Source organism: Lathamus discolor, chromosome 4 (assembly GCF_037157495.1).
Source record: "Lathamus discolor isolate bLatDis1 chromosome 4, bLatDis1.hap1, whole genome shotgun sequence".
NCBI classification, from domain to species: domain Eukaryota; kingdom Metazoa; phylum Chordata; class Aves; order Psittaciformes; family Psittacidae; genus Lathamus; species Lathamus discolor.
In genome coordinates, this window is record NC_088887.1 from 53,100,834 (window position 1) to 53,127,863 (window position 27,030).

The 27,030-nt window shown below is 37.9% G+C and overlaps 1 protein-coding gene across 1 annotated transcript in view; it reads left to right on the forward strand.

The window, feature by feature from the left end:
- ANOS1 (anosmin 1) overlaps window positions 1–27,030 on the forward strand; it is a 144,165-nt gene that overhangs the window by 23,737 nt on the left and 93,398 nt on the right. Inside the window, exon 2 of the mRNA XM_065677478.1 lies at window positions 2,685–2,732. Within this exon, the coding sequence (XP_065533550.1) occupies window positions 2,685–2,732 (48 nt within the window). The remainder of the gene's footprint in view (window positions 1–2,684; window positions 2,733–27,030) is intronic.

Here is a 27,030-nt window from a genome sequence, read left to right on the forward strand (position 1 = left end):
TTCTAAATAAGCTTATAAGTAGAAGGGAGTTGATGTGTCTTTAAATTTATCATCCCCAGAGCTCCTTAGGTAATACAGTAATAGAAATGTTTCGCATTAAAGCTTGTATGAAAAAAATTGCATATATAAAATTTTGGAAGTTCAGATTGAAAGTTTAGGTGAAAGCCTAAGTATTATTTGCATTAGTTTTGGACTTAAGGTACAAGAGTAGCATTCAAGTTCAGTGCTTTTGTTTCAGTTCTTGAGTTTCCCCGAAGTGTCTGATCCAGATTTGTGTTACTGACTTCTCTTTGCATTGTATCAGATTCAGAAGATGTGTAATGCTCAGAATGAAGAAGGTAGTGAGGCATCTTGTGTTGCTGAAACACACAAGTTTGTAGACCAGTTACTTTAAAATTAATTCAGTTTACCAAGCTGAAACTTGGGAGGTTATCTCTGAACATGGAAAAAGCACTTTTTTAACTGTGAGGGTGACTGAGCACTGATACAGTTTTCCCTGAGACATTGTGGAATTTCCATCCTTGAAGATATTCAAAAGCTTTTTGGACATGGTCCTAGGCAACTGGTTCTAGGTGACCCTGCTTGATCACTGGGGTTGGACCAGATGGCCTCCAGAGGTCCCTTCCAACCTCAATGTTCTGTGCGTGGATGATTTGAAAAATCTTCATTGTCATAGAATCACAGAATCATTCTGCTCCCTGCTCTGCCACTTCCCTGGGGAGGGACTTCTTTCATGAGATCATGTTGCTCAAAGTCCTTGTCCAACCTGACTTTCAACACTTCAGTGGTGGGGCATCTACCACTTCTCTGGGCAACCTGTTCCAGTGTCTCTCACCACCCTTACTATAAACAGTTTCTTCCTTATGTTCAATCTGTATCTACCTTCTTTAAGCTTAAAATTATTGCTGCTTGTTCTGTCACTACAGGCCTTGGAAAAATGTCTCTCCCTATCTGTCTTATAAGCCCTCTTTGTATACTGAAAGGTTGCAGTAAAGTCTCCCAGGAGCCTTTTCTTCTGCAGGCTGAAAAACCCCAACTGTCAGCCTTTCTTCAGAGGAGAGGTTCTGTAGCTCTTTAACAGTTTTTGTGGCCTCCCTCTGGGCCCACTCCAACAGGTCCATGGTTTTTTTTTGTACTGGGGACCCCATAGCTGGATGTAGGAGACATGAGAGCAGAGTAGAAGGGGCCAGTCACTTCCTTTGACCTGCTAGCTGCATCTTGGGAGCTTTTTGTGAAGGTGTGCCTACACACTCATATGAAGACATGCACAAACATGATCTCTTCAGACGTTTGCTAAGAGAGATCCAGCTTCAAAGGATAGATTTCATTGTGGTAGGAAGTCGCTGTATTAAAGCTTATGAGCTTTGCTAAGATCAGAACATAATACTGCTGTTTTGAGAAACTGATCTAGTTGGCTTGGTTACAGTGCATGCTAATGTATCTATTTCTGCTTCTGACTTGTAGTAGTTGCATGTTCAGAGAATAATTTTTGAATTATCTGTTGATTTTTGTACATAAAAGTTAAGGACTGTTGTGCTTTAACCCCAGCTTGCGACTAAGCCCCAGCTGGTGGGATGGAGGAGAGAATCAAGAGTAAAAGTGAGAAAACTTGTGAGTTGAGATAAACAGTTTAATAGGTAAAGCAAAACCGTGCACCAGAGTATGAGCTTATAAATTATGGAAGAAATAAATACATATTTCCTAAGTACATGAACATGCACTCTGTATTGCAGAGTTTGTACCCCACTTGTCGTATTCAGACCACAGAGTCACTCAAGTCTTCCTGATGTTGTTTTGATCTTCCACTATACAGAAAGTGAATCTATGTTTTGTCTCGTCTCTTAACCCCAGAAATATATGCTTCTTTTTCCAGAGCTGTGGTGTTGTTTGTTTTTTGTTTGTTTTTTTTTTTTGGGTTGGTTTTTTTTTTGTTTTTTTGTTTTTTTGTTTTTTTGTTTTTTTGTTTTTTACCAGGAAACATTGTTTCCAGAGTATACCCTTCAGAAGCTCCTCTAGTAGAATAGCAGGTTGCTGATTGTCCCTGTGCTGGTTTCAAATTTATCATTCTGTTCTCATCATGTTCTCTTTTCCTTTAGCTTAAATTATTATTTTGCATGTGATACTGTAGTGGTTGTTTTACTGCAGTCAAGATAAATGAAAGCTATAGTGTACCCATTTGGGAAATGCACTTTGTTATCAAAAATGTAAAATAAAACTGGCACAGTTGACTTTTGGTAAGCTCATACTGCATTTAATTAAATTTTCCATTTACGTCAATGCTGTTCTTTATCTTTCCTTGATAATTTTAAGTATTGTACAATATTGAAATGTGACTAATGGGCTTTCCATTCAGGAATCGCTACCAATCCATATAAATTTCTTAAATACAAGTGTTACCTTTTGTTTGCTTCCTAACAATTCTAGATAGTAAGTGTTTACAAACATGGAGTAAAAGGTGACTTTAGTCAGTTTTCTACCAGCTTTGCCTGATGACATGCTTTCCTAAATTACCTGGTCACTTTACACTACGTTTAACATAACGGAGGGATGATTGGTACCAGCGTTGTGACACATCATTCTCAAAGCAAAACTGGATGGTATATTCTGTTTAAGCCCATTAATATGATCATGTGTAAAAGTCTTCAAAAGATATTAATATTAATGTAATCTTCTTTGTCTTTCAGAACAATGGGTCACTTGCTTGGTGCCAGAATCATAAACAGTGTTCAAAGGTATGTCCTTTTCCCCTGTCACCATCTCATTTAAGTTACCTAGCTGCTTTCAATCTCTTGTCTGTAAATTAAGCGCTTTTCATCTTAACCTGTTCTCAGAAGCGCTTGTTTATATTTTTATTTGGAAACCTCAACCTATAATAAAATAACCCAAAATTAAAACCAAATTATTTACTCTTTCAGGACAGAGGAGTCATGAAGTGTACTTAACATAATTCTGTGGTTATCAGCAAACTTTATCCTGGCTAAAATCTGGTGTATCATTTATATTCTTTCGGTATTTTTGGTCCTAAGACAGTGAAACTGTCAATCACTTCAAAATCTTCCTTCAGCAGCATGGAGGTGTATCAACTTCTAACATTTTGTTTCGGTATTTGATTTTTAACCTGACAGATTTTCTTTGAAAAGATTCTTGATACAAATCCTAGTGGCACTACTGGTGCCCTGCCCTGTCTTAGCACTTTAAGCCTGGAGGCCTAGAGGGTAGGTGAGCTGACTGTCAACTGATTCTGTTGTGCAAGGGTCTGTGATGCCTGAATAGAAACAATAGTTTGGGAGCCTTGGTAGATCAAAGTGGAATGACACACTGGTGCTGGCTGTTCATAAATGTCACGGAAGATGCATCCATTGAAAATTTACATGAAAATGCTGAAGGTAGTATTTTTGTCTAATCTCCCTGAAAATGTGTTATTGTAAAAAACTTAGGCTTTTAAACTTCAATATTGATTCCTTATTCTATGAAGGTTGTACTGAAAATGGGATTAAATCCAAGTAGCATTGTTCTGTATTGTTTCAATAATGTAATCTATAAAAATGCTAATCCTTGATTTTAACACATAACAATTTATTCTCTACAGTTAAAGAGTGAAATTACTGTTTCACTAATCTGGTTTCTATTGAAATAAATGGGATTGGAAATGGACCAATTTGGTATTGACTGTTTATCTCAGGAAAATAAAATTAATTTGATTGCTTTTGTCATTACTAAAACCAGGGTGTAACAAGGTCAGTATAAGAAAAGAATGGAACATTTTCTGTTAGCTCTACCATGCTGCTGAGGGTTGCAATAAAATCTTATTATTCTTAAGAGCACCCAAACAGATGTGCAAAGAATGTATTTTGTCATAACTGAACTGACTTTTAAGGAAAGCATGGGTTTCTTGTGCCACAGTGATCCTGATGTAATTTTCTTTTTTACTCGGCTATGGAGACTACCATGGTATGTCTGAATCTGAAGATTTTCCAGTGCTTTGTGTCTGCTCAACAAAGAAGGTATCATGCAAGACAAGTTGTCCAGCTTTTAAATTAGGGCAGAGGTTATAGGATTGTCTCTCCAAGTCACTTCCAAATTCATAGAATCCACATAAGGTGTATATAAGGTATTGTGAATTTAAGGCTTACCTTAGGCTTCTATCAATTTCTTAAAATCAGTGTAAGATTCTATAAAATATTAGAATACAAAATGCAACAACAGTTTAAATTTTAAATTACTTGACATGTACTTTACTGTTGTTACCTTATGTTTTCATTCCTTCTTAGGAAGGTAATACATTTTCTTTAAAAAAAGCAGCTTTGTCAGATTTAGAAAAAGAAAGAAAAATAAGCTTGATCAAATTGTTAGCAGAGCTGAACATTAGAGACTGTTCTTGTTTCAGGCAAGCTTTGTTTTCCTGTATTTTCAATGCAAAGTCAAACAATTGCATTACCTAACTGAAACTTTCAAAGCAATGTAGATTTGAGTTAACCTTTTAAAAATGCAAATCCTTTCACTGCTTCTCGGCACCTCAGGAGAGGAGGTTTATATGAGTATGTTTCTGCTAAATATTTCTGATAACATTTTACTAAAGGGTTCTCTCAGAATCTGCTTTTGTGGTTTTGGTGTTTAAGTGACACAGCTTTTTGAGGTGATTTGAGGTAAAGCGCTGATGACAGTAAACATCCAGCTTCTTTGTTGGTGGGGGGGACTTTAGAGCATAGAAGCACCTTTTGTTTGCACAAATATTTGCATCTGATACATAGGGGAGAAAATTTATTTGGATGTTACATCAATGTATCAGACAGCAGCTGATACAGCAATGAAAAATTATGTAGTTAATTCAGTAACTTTTCTATTTACTCTTTTATAAAACAGTTTATAAGATGGAAAAGGTACAGTGTAGTTCATCTTCTTACTTCTAAAAAAGTTCTAATTTTAGAAGCATTTTTTTCATTCCAAGAACAGACAGTAGCCTGTAAAAGTAGAAATCCTGGATTGGATATGGAGTTATGGAGAAAAAAAAAAGTCACCATGAAGCATCTGATACAGGGCTTTTGCATGTGTTCTCCTCATTGCAAGTTTGATGTCTGTTTTGGCTTCACTTTACCTAGATCTAAATTGCCCAAAAGCTGTTCTGAAGTATCTCTCCATTATTCTCTGAGGATAAGGTTGGTCTGGCATAAAATTCTGTGGAAATTTTGTGGTCACAATTTTGTACATAGAACTGGGAAAATATCTTCATATTAGCATACAAAGAAAACAACTGTTTTCCTCATGGAAGCCTGTGGTCTTTAAGAATACTTCTGTTGTTAAAGATAGCTGTTGATAAGGTACTGTTCAAGTTTGGTCAATGAAGTACGGTTAATTCCATCTGTTATACCATTGCCCTTTAATACAAGCTTAGACACCAAATGTTAATTTGAAATTGAGTACCTTTGAGAACTTCTGATTTTTCAAAGAGGTACAAATCTAATGAACTAGAAAGGTTTTAGCTCTCACAGGAACAGTGTAGATTGTTACCTACATCCCAAACAGCTATTTAGTTTTGTTGTTTTAACGGGGCAAGTCACAAAAGCATGACTCTGAGCAGCAAAATATGCCCCAATTATTTTATATGTAACTTAATAAGATCTCTCCAGAGGTCTGTTTTACGAGATAAACCACAAAAGCTTATGAATGCTAGCCCTGTTTTGACACAGTGGGTAATTTCAATATCTTAAACATACTCTGTTATATTTAGGGCAACTATTGGATCATTAAATATATTGCCAGTTTTGGTTTGGTACTTGTAGAAAGCAGTAGGATCTCTCCTGAGCCTGCTGCTCTTGAGACTGAACAACCCCACTTTTCTCAGCTGCTCCTCAGAGACTAGAACAGAATATTGCAGAGGAAAGGGACCTACGATGATCATCTAGTCCAACAGCCTGACCAAAAGTTAAAGGATGTTATTAAATGCAGTGTCCAAATGCCTTTGAAACATTGACAGGCTTGAGGCATTGATTACCTCTCTGGGAAGCTCGTTCCACTGTTCGTGTGCTACCATCTTGGTAAAGAAATGCTTCCTTGTGTCCACTATAAACCTGCCCTGGAGCAGCTTTGAGTCATTCTCATGTGTCTTATCACTGGATCTGAGGGAGAAGAGCTCAGCATCTTCTGCACCACTTCCCTTCCTCAGGAAGCTACAGAGAGCAAAGAGGTTTGCTCTCTTGGCTTCCAGGGCGCACTCTGCTGACACACTGCTGGCACACTCCTATTGACCTTGCTGTCCACCAGCAGTGCCAGACTCATTCCTGCAGGGCTGCTTTTCAGCCACTCCTCTCCCAGTTTATATTTGTATCCAGCATTGCTTTTCCCAGGCACAGAATTCAGTATGTTAACTTGTTAAATTTTATCCCATTAATCATAGCCCAATGCTCCAATCTATCCAGACCCCTCTGCAAAGCCTGTTGTCCCTCAAGAGAATCAGCAGCACGTTCCGTCTTAGTATCATCATCAAACTTGCTAATGGTTCATTCAACTCCTGCATTCAGATCGTTGAACAGAACTAGCCCTAGAATTGAGTCCTGAGGAACGCTATTGGTTACTGGCCCCATTCACTACAACCCTCTGAGCTCTGCCCTTCAGCCAGTTCTTCACCAAGTGCACCATGAACCCACTCATCCTGCAGTGGTACAGCTTGTCCGGAAGGAATCTGTGAGGGATGGTATCAAAAGCCTTACTAAAATCTGGAAAACTACATCCACCACCTTCCCTTCATTCACTGGTCAGGTGACCTTAACACAGAAGGATATCAAATAAGTTAAACATGACTTTCCCTTTGTGAACCAATGTTGACTGTGCAGTGATGACTGCATTATTCTTTAAATGCCTTTTGATAGTACCGGATAAAACATTCTCCATGATTTTACCAAGAACAGAGGTTAGACTGACAGGTCTGTAATTCCCTTGGTCTTCCCTCACATCCTTTTTGTAAACTGGAATAACACTGCTTGGCTTCCAGTCAGTGGGAACCTTCCCAGGCTCCCAAGACATTTGGTAGGTAGTTGAGATGCAGTAGCATCCACTAGCTTCTTCAGTACTCTGGGATGAATCCCATTAGGCCCCATGGATCTGTGAACATTCAGCTGGTCCAGCTGGTCCCTTACAATTTCAGTGTCCATAAATGGAAATTGTTCCCACAGTTATGGGTCCTCCAACTCGGGAGGCCAGGCAGCCCAAGGTCTTTCAGTACTATTAAAGACTGTGTTGAATGCCTCTGCTTTTTCTTCATCGCTATTAGTCAGATGACCCATCTTCAACAAGTATTGGTTCAATGTTTACTTTAGACCTCCTCTTGCTATTAACATAGAAACATAGAATCATAGAATCATAGAATAGTTAGGGTTGGAAAGGACCTCAAGATCATCTAGTTCCAACCCCCATGCCATGGACAGGGACACCTCTCACTAAACCATCCGACACAAGGCTTCATCCAACCTGGCCTTGAACACTGCCACGGATGGAGCACTCACAACCTCCCTGGGCAACCGATTCCAGTGTCTCACCACCCTAACAGGAAAGAATTTCCTCCTTATATCCAATTTAAACTTCCCCTGTTTAAGTTTTAACCCATTACCCCTTGTCCTGTCACTACAGTCCCTGCCGAAGAGTCCCTCCCCAGCATCCCTATAGGCCCCTTCAGATACTGGAAGGCTGCTATTAGGTCTCCACGCAGCCTTCTCTTCTCCAGGCTGAAAAGCCCCAACTTCCTCAGCCTGTCTTCATACAGGAGGTGCTCCAGTCCCCTGATCATCCTCATGGCCCTCCTCTGGACTTGTTCCAGCAGTTCCATGTCCTTTTTATGTTGAGGACACCAGAACTGCACACAATACTCCAGGTAACATGCTTTAAGGAGTCCTCTTGTTATTCTGCACAGCACTGGCCAGTTTCAGCTCTGAGCTTGGCCTTTCATGTCCTTTCCCTGCATCTACAAACAACAGCTCTGTAAATCTCCCTGCGAAGCCTGACCTTGCTTGCAGAGATCCATACTATTGCTTTTTCCACTTGAGCTCCACAAGGAGTTTCCTGTTCAGCCAGGTTGGTCTTGTGCCCCACTTGTTCGATTTACACAACAGTGGAGTTGCCTGGTCCTGTGCTTCTAAAGGGTAGTTCCTAAAAAGTGACCAGCACTCATGGACTCCGAAGGCCTCAAATGCAGATTCCCAGGGTCCTTTGCTGTGCAGCACCCTGAATAAATTGAAGTTTGCTCTCCTGAAGCCCAGAACAGCAACTCTGCTGTCCTTTTTTTCGAATACACTGAAAATTTTAAACTCAACCATTTCATAACCACTGTAGCCAAGACAGCCACCTACCATCACATCTTCCATGAGTCCTTCTTTATTCACAAGCAGCAAGTCTAGGAGGGCATCTTTCCTAGTTGGACTCGCTGAGTACTTATGACAAGAAGTTATTTCCCACAAACTTTAGAAATTCCCAAGCCCTGCTCATCACAGGAGTATGACATTTCCAGTTGTATGGGAAGTTGAAATCTCCCATAAGGACAAGGGCTACTGATGCAGAAATTTCTCCTAGTTGTCTATAGAGTAACTCACCAGTGCTAACATTCTGACTAGCTGGTAGCAGACACCCATTACACCATCTCCTTTGTTTTACATCCCCCTAATCCTCACACCGAGGCTTTCAACCATGTTGTCACTAGCTAAGGGCTGTACAGTCAATCCTTCCTGCCTATCTCCTGAACTATTGTTCTCCACCCCAGTACTACAGTCATTGCTAATCATTCCACCAAGTCTTACTAATACCAATTATATTATAGTTTCAGGAACTAACCAACTCTTTCAGTTAATCTTGTTTGTTTCTGATACTGTCTGCATTAATGTACAGGCATTTCAGATATTTTCTTGCGCTTTCCGTGATCCCAGCAGCAGCAAAAATGTTCCCTCTGGCATTGCCACCCTCATTGGGATTGATACTACATGGTATAGAACTTGCTGTATCTGTCAAGTTCCCATTTAGACTTGGTCTAGACAATGAAATTTAAAATTTATCTTTTCTTTACCAGTAGATTATTGGCAGTCTGTCAGACTTGCTGAGTAAGGCAAAGGTGGGCTCATAAACCACATCAGGAGAAAGTAGAGAGACTGGGGTAAAACCAGACTGCGCTGGGCTGGGTTAGGCTCCGTATTTCTTGACACGCATTCATTGGACCAGTATCTGGGTCTCAGTAATCTCTACTCATTCCTGGATATCACATGGGTCGAAAGCTTGTTTGTGGAGAAAACCAGACAAGTAAACATTTGCTTCTTTTCTTCCACACACGTGACTACATAAAACCTCAGCTCCTGTTGCCAACAGCTGGACTCCTTCAGACTAGAAGCTCTGCAGATTGTATTGTCTGGTTGGGGGAAGAGCCAGTATATTTATGTAAGTTAGACTTAAAGTCTTGCAGCATAGCAAAATGTTTGGCTTTCATATTGCAGTTAAAAATATTTTCATGCCTATCCTCTGTAGGCTGTCTTTAAAAACAAAAATAATGTTTTGACATGGGTTACATTGGGTAAGTATGCAAACAAAATCACCTTATTCCTCCTTTTCCTTTCTGAGTCATCATATTTTCTATGGTATTTCATACTCTGAGTTAAAGAAGTAATTATTTTAAAGTGCTATGCATATATCCATGATGAAATAGTGTCTGTAATATATTAGTCTCATCTAACATATAAAAATCTGTTATTTCAGTTTTAAGAATTCAACTTGTTTCCAGCACAGGTAGTTAGTCAGTTTTGGTACACGTTTGTAGCTCAACACGTTTTGTTTGTAGTAATGGTTAAGTTCCCTCTAAATGGAAACATGCAGAAAAAGACCTTTGTCTTTTCTATTTTTTGATGTAGTGGCAGCTGCCAGGGAGGGAAGAGTAGGCTAGATCACTGTTTAAAATACCACTGGTTGAAATTTTTAGTGTCTGAACCAGAATGTCTAATGCTGCTATTGAGTAATAATAATGACACTTTTTTTTAGAGATTTGTTTATAATTTGTTAAAGCGATAGGTCTCAGAACATTTTTTTTCTTTTTCTAAGAGAGATTTTTATAAATAAAAGTTACATAATGAAATCTGTAGGGATTTGAGTTCTTTCTGCAAGCGTGATTCTCATTGACATTAATGAGAAATTCTGAGTAGAGAGATGTGTGTTTGGTGTTGAGAGAAGAATTTTGCCCAGATAGGGTTGTTATCGGATTTGTGTTTTCCAGAACTGATATTATACTTCTTTACTAGCAATTCCCAATGTTCACAAGGGTATAAAATAATATTCTTGGTTTTATCCTATGTACAGATGTTGTTATCTGGCAGTTTCATTATATTGCTTCTTAAAATGAAATACAATTTACTTAGGTTCAGGAGAAAAATAGAAAACATCCACCCATTTTTATAACTGTTTATTTTTGCTAATGCAACTTAACCTACTAACTATATACATAGACTGACTGCACATGGAGGGTATGTTTCAAATGCCTGTTGTTTACACTGATCAGTAACTTCTCCTTTATGCAATCAACATAGAATTGTAGAATAGTTTGGGTTGAAAGTGATGCTTAAAGGTCATCCAGTTCAACGCCCCTATCTTCGACTAGATGAGGTTGCTCAGAGCCCTGTCCAACATGACCTTGTAAGTTTCCAGGGACTGGGCACCATACTTATTGTAAAAACTTTCTTCCTTGTATCCAGTGTAAATTTGCCCTCTTTTAGTTTAAAAATATTACTGTACACCCTGTCACAACTGGCCCTTCTAAAATGTTTGTCGCTATCTTTCTTGTAATCCCCCTCTCCCCTTTAGGTCTTGGAAGGCTTCAGTGAGGCTTTCCTGGCATCTTCTCTTCTGCGGGATGAACAACCCCAGCTCTCTCATCCTTTCTTCAGAGAAGAGGTGTTCCATCCGTCTGGTCTTTTTGATGGCCTTCCTCTGGAACCACTTTGATAGGTCCATATCTTTCCTGTACTGAGGACTCCAGAGGTGAATGCAGTATTCCAGGTGGGGTCTCACAAGAGTGGAGCAAAAGAATGGTTTGGCTTTCTGGGATGTGAGTGCCCACTGACCACTCATGTCCAGCTTTTCATCTGCCAGTATCCCCAAGTCCTTTTCTGCAGGGTTGCTCTCAATCCCTTCATCTCCCAGCCTGTACTGATATGGGGGTTTGTCCCATCCCAGGTGTAGGACCTTGTACTTGGCCTTGTTGAGCCTTTTAAGATTCAGATGGGCTCACTTCCAGGTCCCTCTGGATAGCATCCCATCCCTCAGCCATGTGAGCTGTGCCACTTGGCTTGATATCATCTGCAGAGTGTCTTCCTCAGGGTTGCACTCGATCCCACTGTCAATGTCATTGATGAAGGTATTAAACAGTACTGGTCTCAGGTACGGACCCTGAGGGACACCACTTGTCACTGATCTCCATCTGGATATTGAGCCATTGACCACTACCCTCTGGATTTGAACACCTAGCCAATTCCTCATCAACTGAGTGGTCCACCCATCAAATCTGTACTTTCCCAGTTGTTGTAGGAGACTGTCGAAAGTTTTACAGAAGTCCAGATAAATGACATCTGCAGCTCTTACCACATTCACTGATGTGGTAACTCCATCATAAAAGGCAGCTGGGTTGGTCAGGCAGGACTTGCCTTTGGGGAAGTTTGCTGACTGTCTTGAATCACCTCCTTGTCATCCATGTGTCTTAGGAGGATCTGTTCCAGGTTCTTCTTAGGCACAGATGTGAGGCTGACAAGTCAGTAATTGCCAGGATCCTGCTTTCTACTTTTCCCTTTTTCTGATCAGGAGGGACTTCACCTCACTGCCATGACTTCTGAAATATGATACGAGAGTGCCTTGGCAACTACATCAGCCAGTTCCTTTCGGACTCTGGGATGCATCTTGTCAGGTCTTACAGGCTTATTTATGTTCAGGTTCCCCATGTGGTCATGAACCTGATCTTCTCTTACAACGGGAAGAACTTTGTTCTTCCAGTCCCTGCCTTGCAGTCCATCCATTTCATAGGAAGAGAGGCTGCTAGTGAAGACTGAGGTAAAATAAGTTGTTGAGTACCTCAATGTTCTCCTCATCCATTGTTACCAGTTTTCCAGTCCTGTTCATCAGGGAGATATGCTTTCTTTGACCTTCCTTTTCTGGCTGACATAGCTATAGAAACGCTTCTTGCTAGTCTTTGCATACCTTGCCATCAGTCTTTTATAAACATGGGTGAGATACCCCTGAGCTGTGTTCTCTCAAGGCTGAACAGTCTCACCTCTGTGAGCTTTTCCATATATAGCAGGTGCTCCAGTCCCTTAATAGTATTCACGGTCCTATGTTTTCTTGTTTTCTACTTATGCTTTCTAAGCCCCAAATGACTCCTGCCTACTATTATTCACAAACTCCTGTCCTGCCCTTGCAATCCCACTGCCTTCTGTCATCATATTAACAGTAAGTCTTGCTAAACTTTAACTAAATGCATAGCATTTGCTGTTCCTGCTTCATTTTACCAGTTTGCTTTTACGTTATGAGCTAAGCAGTACTGAGACCATTCTTCTCAACTACTTGGAAATACTGAGCACATAACAGGTGGTTTCCTATAAAAACAACAGTAAGAGTTGAATGCTAGTGAGAGTAACATGAAATGACAAAGTGCCTTACATTCATGCTGGTTTAGTGAAAAATGTATTTTAGCCCTAAGGGGAAGAGGGGGCAAAATTACTTAAGAAAGACATTTCAAGAGAGTTTGTGAAGTAGAGGTATATATATTTTTTGTTTGTTTATTTTTTACATCTTCTTACACAACTTTTTCTTTTTGTAAGCAACTGAAAGTCACTACACCAGCAGGCATAATTTAGAGCTGCGTGTGCAGTGGCATTTACAAGGACTGGAGATAAATGGGGATCATCATAGTGCACTGTGATGCATAATGCTCTGTGATGAATTGCAGTACAACTTTCTTGTTCCCAGCAGCCGAGGCAGTGGTCCCTGATTGATTGATTCTGCAGGAAGGCTGAAAGGCTTTCTTTGAGTTTTCAAAACTGAGAGGAAAATGTGAAAATAAAGATAAATAACCTTACAAATGCTGCAGCCAAATAAGCCATTTAAAAAAGACGACTCTAATATCTTTGTAGAGTAATACACACTCCTGAATTCAGTCTGTGAGCAATTGTTTCAGGCTTCCAGCTGAGCTCTTCCCAAAGATAATGCAGGTGGAAAGATGAGTTAATGGTTTAAACAATTAGAGATTTGATGCACTCTTCCATCTGTCAAAGCCGCTGAAATGAAAGCTCACAGTTTTAATTTGTGCCTCCAGCATCTAACTCAGTCTGAAATAGTGTCAGCGATTTGCCCTGCCCACAGTACTGTCATTCTTATGGTAAGCGTTCTGTGCACACATGCTGGGAGACTTTTATCAAACATATTAGTGTGCATTTGAAAGATCATTAGCCTGAAGTAGCTGGAACATTCCAGGTTTCTTAGCCTGGAAACTCACATCTCTGCTGGAAAGTGTGTTGAGCCACTGTTATTTACACAAGAAAGCTACAGCAGGATAGGGGTAGCTTTGTAAAATTTAAGAGAAATAGTGGTTCTTGGTATTGTCAATTTATTGTGATTTAAGTACCACCCATGAGAGGGTGAGATAATGGATGGTTTGTTTTTTAGTTTGTTTTTAGAATGAATATAAATTTATTTCTTGATCTGCTAGGCAGAGTGTTTTTCCTTCATCTAGTAAAACATGAGGTAAAGCTATTTAGTAGCCTCAGAGTTCTCAGGTTGGTCAGATTATGGCTATGCTAAATCGATAAAATAATCCTGGCCATATAAGAAATAAGAAAGCAGATATAATACTAATTGCTTGTATTCTTATGGATTTTTTTTTCTTTTTTAATATTCACTTCTAAGGAGGTAGAAGGGGCTGAGAGAACTATAGTGGTTAGATGACTAGAGCTGAACTAGCTAAGAAATAGGTTGACTGAGGATTCTGGATATTTGTGTTTGCGTAAATAGAAGAAAGAGCTTTGTGATTCACTGTTTATGTTTATACAAAAGCATTAGTTTATAAATGTGCTGTGATGACAGGAATACCTTTATTCTTTCAGGGCTTTGAGAACTGACAACTAAATAGAGTTGAAATCTGAACAATATTTACAGTACTTTGTAATTCTCTGATGTATTGCTGTATATTTGAAAATACCAAATTTTATTTTTCAGGTATCAAAAAAACCCAGTTGTATTAGAACATGGGACACTGTAATAAGTGGAAACAAAGAAAATTCATATTCTTCACAGTTGCCATGTTGAATCACGTCAGTCATCCAGTCTAATACTGTGTTACCAGCTAGATTATCCATCACTAAGTAAACCTGCAGGTCTGGAATAACCTGCTGCTAGAAGAAACTTACTTAAGCCCTATTACTTATTTTTGTGTGGTATTGTGAAACATAAAGGATGTGTCCTTTTCGAGACACCAGTTTTGGTTTCTCAGCCCTTACTGTTTATTGTTTTGTTCAACTTAAATGTTTTTGACTTGAAGAACAGACCCTCGGGGCTTGATGGAAGGTGTTTTGCTTGGCCTTCACTCTGAATGGTTCTGCTGATAACTTTCTATCTCTAGGATGAATGGTTAAAATGAAGTTACTTTCTTTTTTTCTTCTGGTAAAAGATTATCACGACTACTAGAGCCCTTACGATGGGTAGGGAGGAAAAGATAATTTGGTTGCCTGTTCCTGTGTACCATGTTCTTGTTGATGCAGAATTCTGCTGAGTTTTTCATTGTTCTTCGTTGTGGGTTTATAGAAAAGGTTGGCTCTTTTGGAGCTTTTCTGGCCAGTTTTATCTAGTCCACTTGTTAATTGAAGTAAGCATGTCTGATCACTGTGCTGTTTGAAATCTCAATACTGAGCAAACTGAGCCAATGCTGAGCATAGCCGGCTAAAGATTAAGTAGCTCTCTTTCACAGAGAAAGGACACAAAATCATCGTTAATGACTGAATTGTGCCAACAGTGGCTTTGAGGATAATAGCATAGCAGCCTCAACTCCAGTCTCAGAAATGCAAATGCTGGCTTTAGACATTAAGTCTGCATACCCTACACTATATACAGACATACACCAGAGCTAAAGGGAGAAATGTGTGCATGGGCGCGCACACACATATACATACCCGACAGATATTTATTGAAGCTGGCATGCTGAAGCACTAAATGATTCTTTAACTTAGCTTTATCTGCTTCAGTGAACACTGTTCAGAATCCAGGGATATTCAGACTGCAGAATCCTTTATTTAGAGGTATTTGAGCACAAAAATATTCCCTTCCTAGAAACTTTTGAAATAGCAACGGAGCTATGCAACCTAATCAACTGTAAATTTTTGTCATCTAGAAAGCAGTTGATTAAGTAACATCTAGCAGAAGGCAAATCATTACTGGAGCAACATTGGTCAGACACTAAAGACACACAGTACTACTAAGACTAATGAAAATTAGCAGTATATCTGCTTGAAAACAAGCAACAGGTTTATCCTCCTAAATTTAGAGTTTTCCCAGGTCTCTCACCACTCACTTTGCTCAAACCTTGTACATAATTTTTTTCTAATTTTTCAGTAACTTTGCACTATACGCAGAGGGAAATATGTAACATGGAAGTGTATCTGAGATTCTGATTTCACAAATACAATCTTAGTTCCCTAAGCTGCATGAATTGCTATTCAGAAATTTTAATAGCTCACATAAACCAGAGAATCTGTACAAAAATTATAATTGCAGTTGAGATCAGAATCTTAATTTGATCTTATTAAATTACATTTCATTAACCTAATTAATTATTCGTGCAAACCAGGCTGTGATAGTCTGTTTAAATGTATGGCCCTTTTCTCTTGTGGGAGACAACCTCAGAGTTAGATCAAATATAGCTCTAGTTAAGTGATGAAGACAAAATGTACTTGCATTGACCTTTAATGTGGTAATGAAATATATTCAAGCCACTGTAAAGGGACAGAGCCTGAAAACCATGCATGCCTGTATCTTAGCCTTGACTTTAAAAGGAGTTTTGCTTGACTAGACCCAGGACATTATTCAAAACCCACTGAAGTAAGGAATACTGACTTTAAACAAGCTTTATATCTGTCCATAAGGCAAGATTGTTCTTTTTCAAGTGACCTACCTTGGAGTTTCTGCATTACCATAATATTGAAGGAGATATAAAAATGTGCTTAAGTAGATGAGGTTACCGTGCTGAGAGGAAGGCGACTGTCTTTGAGACACACGGACAAGGGCATAAGCACCCCTTTCTCCATACATTCGTTGAGCTGTAAGGAAAGCATTGAGCTGGAAGTGGGAGCTATGGCTCTTTTCTTCGAGTGCCTGCAAAGAACTGGGGAGCTATCTGAGCACAGAAGCATGGTCTGTCCTTAAACAGAAATCACAGGTTTTGTTCTGTAACACTAGGTGTGGTATTTAATTGGGTATTAAAGAATTAATTGCCTTTTAGCACTGTCTGCATATTGGAATAAGCACAACAGATGAAAAAATATTTCTAAGGGAACACAGTGTTATAAAGCTAGTTTTGTGCCATGGATTTTAAGCAGATCTCCTCATTGAGTTTCCTCAGAAGGTTCTGCTTAAAGTCAATTTGGGGTATAGTCTCAGGTTAACAGGTCAAAAAAGTAGCTGCTTTTGACAGTTCTTGCATAATAATCGCACCTACCACAGGGATTTCAAACATGCATTGAGATTTTAGTTAAATCGAATGTTTTTCATTTTTTCAATGGCCCAAAGAGTTTTAATGCACAGGGACATCATAGAACAATATGGATACAATTCCCCAAACTGACCTAGTGACAGGAAAATGCTCAGGCCTGGCTACTTTCTGCAGCCTAATTTAAAACTTGTTTTCATCCTCATTTTACATAAGTGAACAGTTACTTGGGATGTAAAATGAAAGGGAAAATGGCCACATTTCTTGAACATTGACATACAAATTTAATGTCAATAGGAAATGTGAAGAGGCAGTTTGGGTTGATGTTCAACCTAAGGAGTTCCCCATGCAGGTATACCAGCAGTATCCACTACATTGAAATGAAAGAAGACAAAGGATAACTATTCAGCATTTTTATGCTGGTGCATATATGCATAAAAGGGATTTCCTTTATCAGGAAGGTGTTTTCAGCTTAGTCATTTAGGAATGAAAGGATTGTCATAGTTAATTCTGGAAAGGGATTTTTCTTTCGGAGTGTGAACCAGGAGACTGAGTTAGGAACAAGGATCTTTACGCCAGAATATCTAATGTGCTTTGTTCAAGATGTAAAACCTGTGGACTCCAACAACTGTCAGAATTTGCAGCCTCTGACTTTGGATAAAGAAAACAGGTGCCTATGTTTTTTTTTTTCTTACAGAGTTGATATTGTTATATCCAAAAATATATTAAATTTCAATATCCACAATAAATCAGGGCATGAGAAGAGAAAGAAAATTGAGTTACAGCACTTGGGATTTGAACTTCACCCTCTGAAGATAGTAGAAATTTTCCAAAGTTAGAAGTGCAGAATCAGTCTTTAAAGCAGTTTCGTATTAGGAATGAATCATCTCCAGTTTTATGGTTATGTAAAATAAGTGCGAAAAAAAGTGGATTTTGAACTCCTTCAGGAGGAAAACAGTCTTATTTTTCTTTTATGCACGTATGAGCACCGTTAGCCATGGTAAATAATGAAGATATTGGTTAAATAGTAGTTGCTGCTTAATCATTTTATTCAATGTACGTTCACCTGAATCAGGCTTTAGCATCATGTAGATTCTGATGTGTTGCTGCTCTTAATGTCTGGAATTCTTACTGTTTGGCCTGAGAATGCGATACAGCCTGGTCTGTGCAGCTGTTGTTAGGAGGAGAACTGACCATGCTTGATTCTGTGTGGCAGGGGTGCTCATGGGAGGCATGGTCAGACCCAGCAGGCAGAAATCAATCTGGCTGCAGTTAACTTTTGTTTGGATCTGGACCATATTGTTGAGTGATATCTGAGGGTATTGTAACTCACTCACTGGTTGGCAGGTATAAAGCTCCTAAAGGGCTATGAGCAAGGGAAGAAGTTGGGGTTTCTGGATGAGATTTTTGGGAGGCTGGGAATTGTAGCTCTAAGGAAGCACGGAGACAATGAGAGCTGTCGAGTTTAAATCATTGAAAACATTACCAAAGCTGTCTTTGCTACCTTGGAAGATCATCAACTCAGTAAATATTTCTTTTAAAGAACTGCTGCTGTCTCAGAGAAAACCCCTAACAACTTTCTACCAGAGATCTGCCCATATATTATTTAGGATTCTATTTTCCTACCATTCTTTATGACTGAAGGTATCACTATGATGGAAGAAGTATTGTGTTTTGTTAGAGCTCGGCTGTTCCTGCTGTACAATTTCCTCATCCAAAGTAATCTTTCACTGTGCATCATCATGCACAACTCCTGTGATAATTGTAACCTTCATCTTCTGGTGGGGTCATGATACAGAAAATAATCACCTCTTAATTGCTCTTTTTCTTCAGAAGATGAATTAAATCTTTTGGTTTCATAGCTGAATATTTTAAAATTAATCTATAGTTACGTAATGCATTTGAATAACAAATTAGTGTTTAAAAAACCCAACCTATTTGGTTGGTAGCTTTGTTGCCTTGTTTTTTCCTTTTAATTTCTACATCTACAATTAAATAAACTGAGCCCAGGAGAACTAAAATAATGTAGCTTTATTGTGTGGAAATACGTGTTTTTATTAAAGGATAATAGAGATGCATAAAATCACAATGTGTACTACGTTCAAAGTAATATCTGGCTGTAAAGGAAATCATGTGATTTTCATGTTTCCTAAGCTTAAAAAGGGTTTGAAAGTATTGCAGAAATAAGAATTTAATTCCTTAAATAGCAAATAAGTAGGTCATGATCATCTTCAGGGAAAGGCTTACTTGTCCTCATTATTCCTGGGTCCAACATTACTCAAATTCATTTTATAATATACTTAAAAGTAGTTTTTGTAAGGAAGTGGGTGTACCTGTAGGCAGTTTTTTAAAGACGTCCTTTTACTTATTTATTTTTTTTTAATACAAACAACAACAGCAAAATAGATTTGCAGAAGCTATTAATATACATGAATGTTTTTAATCACTAATACAGGAAGATTGACTTAATTAGAAAGTCAGCTCTTCTTCCCCGCTTTTATTGGTTTGGTGGTAGGAAAATTGTCAGATGTAATACTGATTTAAAAGTGTTTGTGAAGTGTATGATACACTTAATGGCTGATTAAACTTACACTTTTAGCAGGTCATTTAAAAATGTTAAAGACATTGGTGGTATTCTGTAAAAGAAGTAGTAAGAGGAAGGTATGGTTGTGAAGGGGCAGTAAACAGGCAGTTTGCTGTAGTGTAGTAGTGTGGGCAGACCTCATACCAATATATTTGCCAGTAAATGACAGGGATCGTTCCTGCGCTGCCAGCAGGATCCTTCTAGTGTAGGCTTGTTGCACCTCTGCTATCTGCCTACAAAATTGTCCCCTTGCTAAAAATGAGCTGTGGTTTTACTTCAACTTACCTTTTATAAAATAAAAAAAAAAAGTTGTTCACCGTGGAATTAAAAAGAGAAAGAAGGCCTTTTATCATAATAATTTGAAGGGTTCCCTCTCCCCACTCCCCGCGAGTTGTCACATTTTTCTGTGTAGATCAGTACAATTCAAACAGATGCACGGGTGGCAAATGTGTTATGTGTTTGCAGCAAAACTCACTTTATTGCTCTGTTGGTTCAGAGTAATATTTTAAGTGCATTACAGTTTGGGTTTTGCTTGTTTTTCTGGAGAATGGCTGACATACCTCAATACAGTTGTACTTTTTATTGTAGTTTTATCACATAGTGAATTTAGGGAAAAGCTCTTGAGTACGTTTGATAGTGGTGTCAGCAAAAGCTAGTGGTTTTTTTCATTATTACTAACATTTGTTGAGTGATGACAGGTTATCAAACAGTATGGAGCTGTTTAACACCTTGGAAGAAGACAATAAAGAAACTTGCGACACTTGCTTAACAAGAAGCACAGTGTGTTTTGGTAAATCTGTCAGTGAGAAGGCAGGCCTGTGAAGATGTCAGGCCTATTTTGACCTTTTTGCCCCTTGTTTGTATTCTTCTGTTTCAGCTTTGCAAATGACTCCACATTTGGTACTTGAATTGAAAGCAGACATCATATAACCTGGAAAGGGTATGAATAGGTTTCAGAAATATTTTATTGTGCAGTGGAAAAAAAACCAGTTTTGGTAATGGCTACAGTTGCACTCAAAAATATGATTGCACTTTCTGTCCATGGCTCCAGAATATTTTTAAAGGAAGTAAAGTAATTTTCTTGTTTAAATAAATAATATATGGGTTTTTGTTTTTTTTAGTTTTTTGGGGGGAGCGGGGATGTCTGTCAAAATAGCGAATGTTGCATCAACTCCAAGTACTACTGATGCATGGTACTGTATGTCTGCAGTAATCTTGAGTTCCTCTGTAATGATGTATGGCATTTACTTGGCATGCTCTGTGCTATATTTTATCCACTATTTGGATAGCATGATATTCTGACCTTGTCTGATTGGTATCCCATTTACTGTGAATGTTGCAAGAATGGTAAACAAAGCTTGGAAGAATTGTCAAGCTGACAAGTCGTATTGCTCTGTACCTTTTCAAGACAAAGCCACAGAAATTTATCTGTTGTGACACCTTTGCCTCTTGTATTAAGAAAGCCTTAGCTAGCTTCTCTTTAGTTCTGTGGTCTACCATCTAAAAATGCCACATCTTATAAAGAGAACAGGTGGAAAGGCTCTTAAGAAGAGGCCTCAGGGAGATGGAATGTTAGGAAAAAAATAACAACAGCTAAATTATCTAAGGGATTCCAAGATTGACAAGAGTGCATCATAGAAGAGTGTATGAAGCATTTAAATATCGCTTCTGTATTACGATTTATGAATAATTATGAATTAGGCTAGTGTGTAAATACATTGTACAAATGTGTTGGGTAGGACAGTACTGCTTTTGCATGAATTCCACAGCCCTTTATAAATGTTAGTGATTGCAGGATTGTTTTTTTTTTTTTTTTTTTTTTTAAATCATCTTGTTTTAATGTGTTTTCCTTTCATCTTCCTCGCGCACTCTCTCAAGAAACCTGTAAAAAAGAAATGTTCCACTCTGTTCAAACCATATGGGGGCTTTGCATCTAAATCCTGTAGGCTGTCTAGAAAATCTGAACCTAAATCTGTACGTAACTTACTTTCAATTGAATATAGAGTTTGTTTTATTTGGACTATTTAAATTTTATGTGTGAAAGAGAAACACTGGGGTATAAAAGCACATCTTGATAATGTGGTTGTACTTCAATCGAATTGCTTAAATTGGCTTTTGTAAGTACTTTTGCTTTTAATGGGAAGTTACTATCAACACTACACATCTTCAGTAGGTGTTTATAAACAATTTGAGAACTTCAGAAGTGAAGGAAGTGTATAACAAAGTGGCAATCTGAATAGAAAGTGTGATTATAGCATACTTTTACTGGAATTTGGGTGTAAGGTCTCTAATTCATTTATAACAAAGTTAATAATCTTCTAGTTGAACAGTTAAATACTGAGGACATCTCTTTTTTGAGTTGTCTTATTCTTCAGCCAATTGACAGAAGATAAGCTTCTGTACCCATTCCTCCCAGTGCTTTCAAAGTGCAGTGGAGCTTATTATAAATGAATGACTCATACATAGGGTGGAACAAATGCACCACTGGTAGCCTACAGAGATAATAACACTGACCTCCGGTCATTTTACAAGAGAACTCTCTCGTGTAGGTCGACTTCCCACTGCTTTAAACCCAACCTAAATAGACTATTCATGGGGAGCTGGATTGACAGATTAGAGATTTATATGCACGAATGTAGGCATTAGCAGCATGGTCACTGCACTTCAGGACACGAGAAGTAGTTTAAATATCTGACCACTAAAAGCAAAGCGACATTTTTCTGTAAAGAAGTACATCTGTAATCTTTCTTCAAACCTGCTGAAATATGTAGGGCAGTCACAGAAGTCCAACCTTGCCGTCTGTATTTATGCAGGACTTCCAATAATGTGAAATTGCTCAGGAAATAAGGGTTATGGTAGTACTGCCACTTTACAGTTGACATTGGGATGGGTGAAAAGACAATAAGATTTTAGGTTTCATGTTAACATATGCATATAAAAATGCATGTTTTGCTTTCTCCCCTTTAATTTATATAGGTATACAAAATAATAATTCTGTTAAACTATGAAGTTTAACATTTTTCAGATGATTGGAGAATCTTTTTTTAGAGAATCTTGAGGTACTAAATTTAAGGTGAATTTTTAGATACTAAATGTAAGCTTTAGAATATGAAAGTGAAAATGTGCACTACTTCAAATTTTTACAATACAAGGTATAATCTAAGTTTGTCAAATATCTTCATATTCCAATTATACGTATTAATGCTTATATAATGCAATTTGTCAGTAGAACTCATCCACCCATTGTGTACAAGAAAAAAATTTAATTTGTGCCTCTTTGCAGAAAGAGATCTGTTCTTCTGCCTGATTTTAACAAAAAGGTTATATTGAAAGGAATGATTTCAACGCAGATGACAAATTACTGAAAAGACATTTTCATTGGACAATAGCATTCTTCTACAGGGGAAAAAAAAAACAAGGGTGTGGGGGGAGAGAACACCCCCCTTCCCCAACATTCCCTAACACTAATTTAAGGAAAAACACACAAAGAGGCAACATTGTGTTTTCTTCTTTTGCTGTTCTTTTAATTTCTTTTAAGGCATGAGAAACTTAACAGGTTCTTTCCTTTTTTCTGGGCCCTTTAGTACAAAACACTGACATTGCAGTTGGATCTCTGAAAGAAGACTGGTTTTTAACATGATTATTGCAGTTATATTCTACATGCAGAATATATGACAAGTGTATCAGTGATACTTGATTTATATAGAGATAAAAAATAGAAAAACGTATGTTTATGAAAGAAAATCATAAAACTTAATGAGAGATTCAATTCAACCCTTAGTCAGCCTTTATTTGGGATATAAGAACTTTCAACTGAATATTATAAGCTACTGTGATATATGTTCAAGATCTTAATTATCTGCATCTGTTTCGATACTATAGTTTTAAAGTTTTACTGAAAGCACTGAGACTATTCCTTGGTTTTAAACTGTTTCTGTGCTCTGAACCCAATCATTTGACCTCTGAGGAAATAATTCTTGTTGATTGGTAATACAGTATCTATATATATCTATATATTTCAAAATAAATATTTTTTTATTCTTTCTGATGCAGATGAAATTATGTTAGCAATGATATTTAATTACCTGTCACTGGAGGTTTTTTTTTGAGACCTGAATCCAGAGATCTTTACTTGGTCATACCTCCCACAGGATAAATCCAGCATAGTCTTCTTGTACCTACGCAAAATTTCAGTGAAAATCAAGACACTGCAGTGATACAAAGTCTTCTTTTTCCAGCAATAACTCCCTTCAGGTTGAAGATTTTGCAGCTGCCCTCAGAACTTGCAGTTATTTTTGTATTTGGAAGTTGCAGGAGACAGCTGTGAAAACACACACATTCATTATTTGTGACTGGTTAATGATGGAGGTTTTTCCTCAGCACCTTGGGTAAAGAAATGTCAGGTTTTATGTAGAATTCACATTTCAGGTCTAGTTGCCTTTTCACATATCTGGGCTTTTAAAAAAACAACATAAAGCAGAAACTGGTTCGTGGGAGAGAGATAACATTTTTAGTTGTTATTTCTGCTGCATTATCTATATGAAGTAACATCTACCTATGCAGAAATGCACAGTTCTCAAATATGCTTATTTCTCTTGTTTTTTTAAATTCCACTTGCTTAAGCTTTCTTTTTTTAAAGTGCTATGGGCTTGGAGAGCCTATTGATTCTTCATATAAGTTAGATTAAGGTTAATATTTGTTGTGACTTGCTAGCATTTACAAAGATGTGCCTTTGATTGTTAGAGAGTTGCCATGAAAAGGCAGAAAAGAAGCATAAACATTTGGCATCTTCTGCTTCCAGATGTCCTATGCATCATCTCACCTTATCTTTCTGCTTCCATCCTGAAACATCATTTCCCTGGAAAAATGTGCCTTTCCTTGGGTCCAGTAGTCCACTCATATAAGTGGATGCATCCTTTCCTCTGTAAGGAAGAACTGGGGAAGAATTTTTGTTTGAAAACTCTTAATTTTTAGCTGGATCTAAGTGCAGATTTAAAATGTTAACTCCATCTGGTTTTGGTGTTGCTGCTTCACAAGGTGTTACTTTTGCAGCAGCAGAGAACATAGGCTGCGCTACACAGAAAGCTGGCTTGACACAGATGCTGAAATGTGTTTGGGACTCCTGCCTCTCTTTGCGCAACTGAAATGGTGAAGATCATCAGATGAAGTCATTCATCTTGGTGAATACTTTAGTTCCTGTGAGCTTTTTGTCTGCTGTTTCTTTAATATCATACAATATTTTAAAACTCTTATTTTATGCTTGAAATCCAGTTTGAGAGCACCATCCTGGTTTTCATTTTTGATTTAAAGTATATATTTTTATAAAGTATGGCCAGTCAAGCTTATGTTCGAAATAGCCATGTGTGCTATTGAATGTAACCAGGCTTCCAGAATAATGACAACCATGAGGATGCTTTGAGAGACTTCTTTTTTTTTTTTTTTTTTTTTTAAGGGAAGGAAAAAAAAAAAAAGTGTGCAGAGAGATGTTTCGGTGGAAAGCTAGAAATTAAAGGAGATTTGTGATTGTCCATCATAAAGTTCTCCACTTTGGTCCCTATTTATAGACACTTGTACATGCTTTCTCTGTTACCTTTTTCAAGTAAAATCCAATTCCCAAGGAAGTCAGTGTAATTTTCTCTGAAAGTGTCATTGTGGCAAGGAACAGCACTGAAGTTCATTGAACTTGGAGTAACATCATTGCAGATAGTGTAATACTGTAACGAAACAGTGATGCTGTACATACAACAGTTAATACAACTTCAGGATTTGCTTTTCCTTGGTGGTGCAGAAACCTTTACAGAGGATTAGAGCCTGGGCTTCTAGAACCCACAGAGTCCTCTTTATAAGAATGTCCAGATAAAATGTCTATGCATCTGCTGTAAGCTGTATCTTACTGAAGGATAATGTCTACCTAAAATGCTGGGCTGATACTGAAATTCATATCAGTTTATAAAATAGATTAAATCTGTTAGTGACTGATATATCTAGTTGGGCTGAAATTACAAGAAAAAATTACTAACCCCCTACTATTTCTTTAGTTATCTCTTTGTCCAATAGCTAGTTCATGTCTGAAAGTGCATACTCAAGTAGTGTCTGTGTCCAAGCATATCCATGCTAAATCATAGCTGCTTTGCCAGCCTTAAATGCAGCCATTATGTAGCTTGTTATGGCATTATAATTCAGTTTATCTCTAGTGTTGCTTCTGTTCAGAAGGTTATGGTGAAATTGGTATTCTGTGAAGTTTGAGCATATAGGTAATTGCAGTTACTTTTATTCTTTACATTGTGGTGTAGTAATTTGTTGAATAATTTTTGTTTGTATGGGAAACTTGTCAGGCCACAAAATATTTTTTACAGAGCTTTTGTGCAAATAGTTGTATAGGTTCCTAATGTAACCAGAGCATGGGCCTGCTGCTGAAGTATAAGAGAATATGTAATAAAAGCATGCTGTTCTTTCTATATAGATGTTGAGCAACCTGCTTCTGTGGACTCTGCTTTGAGCAGAAGCAGATGGACTAGGTAATCTCCAGAGGTCACTTCCAACTTCAGCTATTCTGTGATATAGATATAGGTATCACCATGAAGTAATATACCAGGAAAAAAATAGACTGTCTGTTTGTAATACGTGCTTCTTTGAACAGTGCATTCCTTACCAGCCAAACCAAGTGTTGTAAGATACAAAACTGAAAAGGGGAGATGTGAAACACAAAAGGAAGAATTGGCAGATACTTATCTTCTTCATTATCTTCATTATCCAACATAAAATTGTCTATTTCCTTTGAAATGCAGATTTTGCTCAAAAGAGGAAAAAGAAGAGAAACAGCATTTAAGTCATATTCAGGTTGATATGAATTTTTTTAAAGGAACAGATAAAATACCTTGTAGGAGGGGTACGTGTTAATTTTAGGTTTGTATGGGCTGTCTTCTGATCTACAAGAAAGCTGCTAATTTTTAGCAACCTTTATCACTGAGTATTGCAGCTAGGACTGATGGTTACTTGGTCACTTTATAATTGCAGAGACTTTATTCACAAGGGGGATGGATGCTGCTTGTACTTGTATAATTCACAATTATAAGAAGAATACAGAAAATAATTACTCTGCTTTCTAATAATAGTTAAATAGTTATGCTAGTGTTTAGTTTGGGATACTAGCTAACTGGCTAAATAGCTTCTTAGTTTGTCTTTTTTTTTTTTTCTTTTTAAATTTACGTTCAGTTTTATTGCTGGTGAGAGGAGGAAATCAGACTCCTGTAGGTCAGTGGATGAGAATTAAATCAGCCCCTTTTTCTCCTCCCCTCTGGAGCTTGTTTTACCTTCAACCTCTGCTCTTACTGTTCCTTAAGTTCAGTTGGTTGGGCTTTCTCACTGTGAACATTCATTTAATGTTCGTTCATAGTTCAGGTTAGTGTGGTCCTAACTAGGTAGATTCTCTGCCTAGCATAATACATACCTTTCCTTGAGGCTGGGCTGCAGATTATGGTTTGTGTGCTACACCTTTTTTTCATTTTTATAGTAACCACTGAAGATGTTATTGTCCCCAGCAGTTTAACACTTCTTCCTTCTCCACGGTATCCCGTGTGATTACTGATTCTCCACTCTGCTACTCCAGTGAGCACATCCTAACCTGTTTCAGCCAAAGCAAGTTAAACTGGACAAAGTTACAGGTTTTTTTCTCATCAGCCTCATTTTGACTGGAAAAACTCAAAAGATCCACCTGCCTGAGGAAATTGTAGGGCGCAGTATT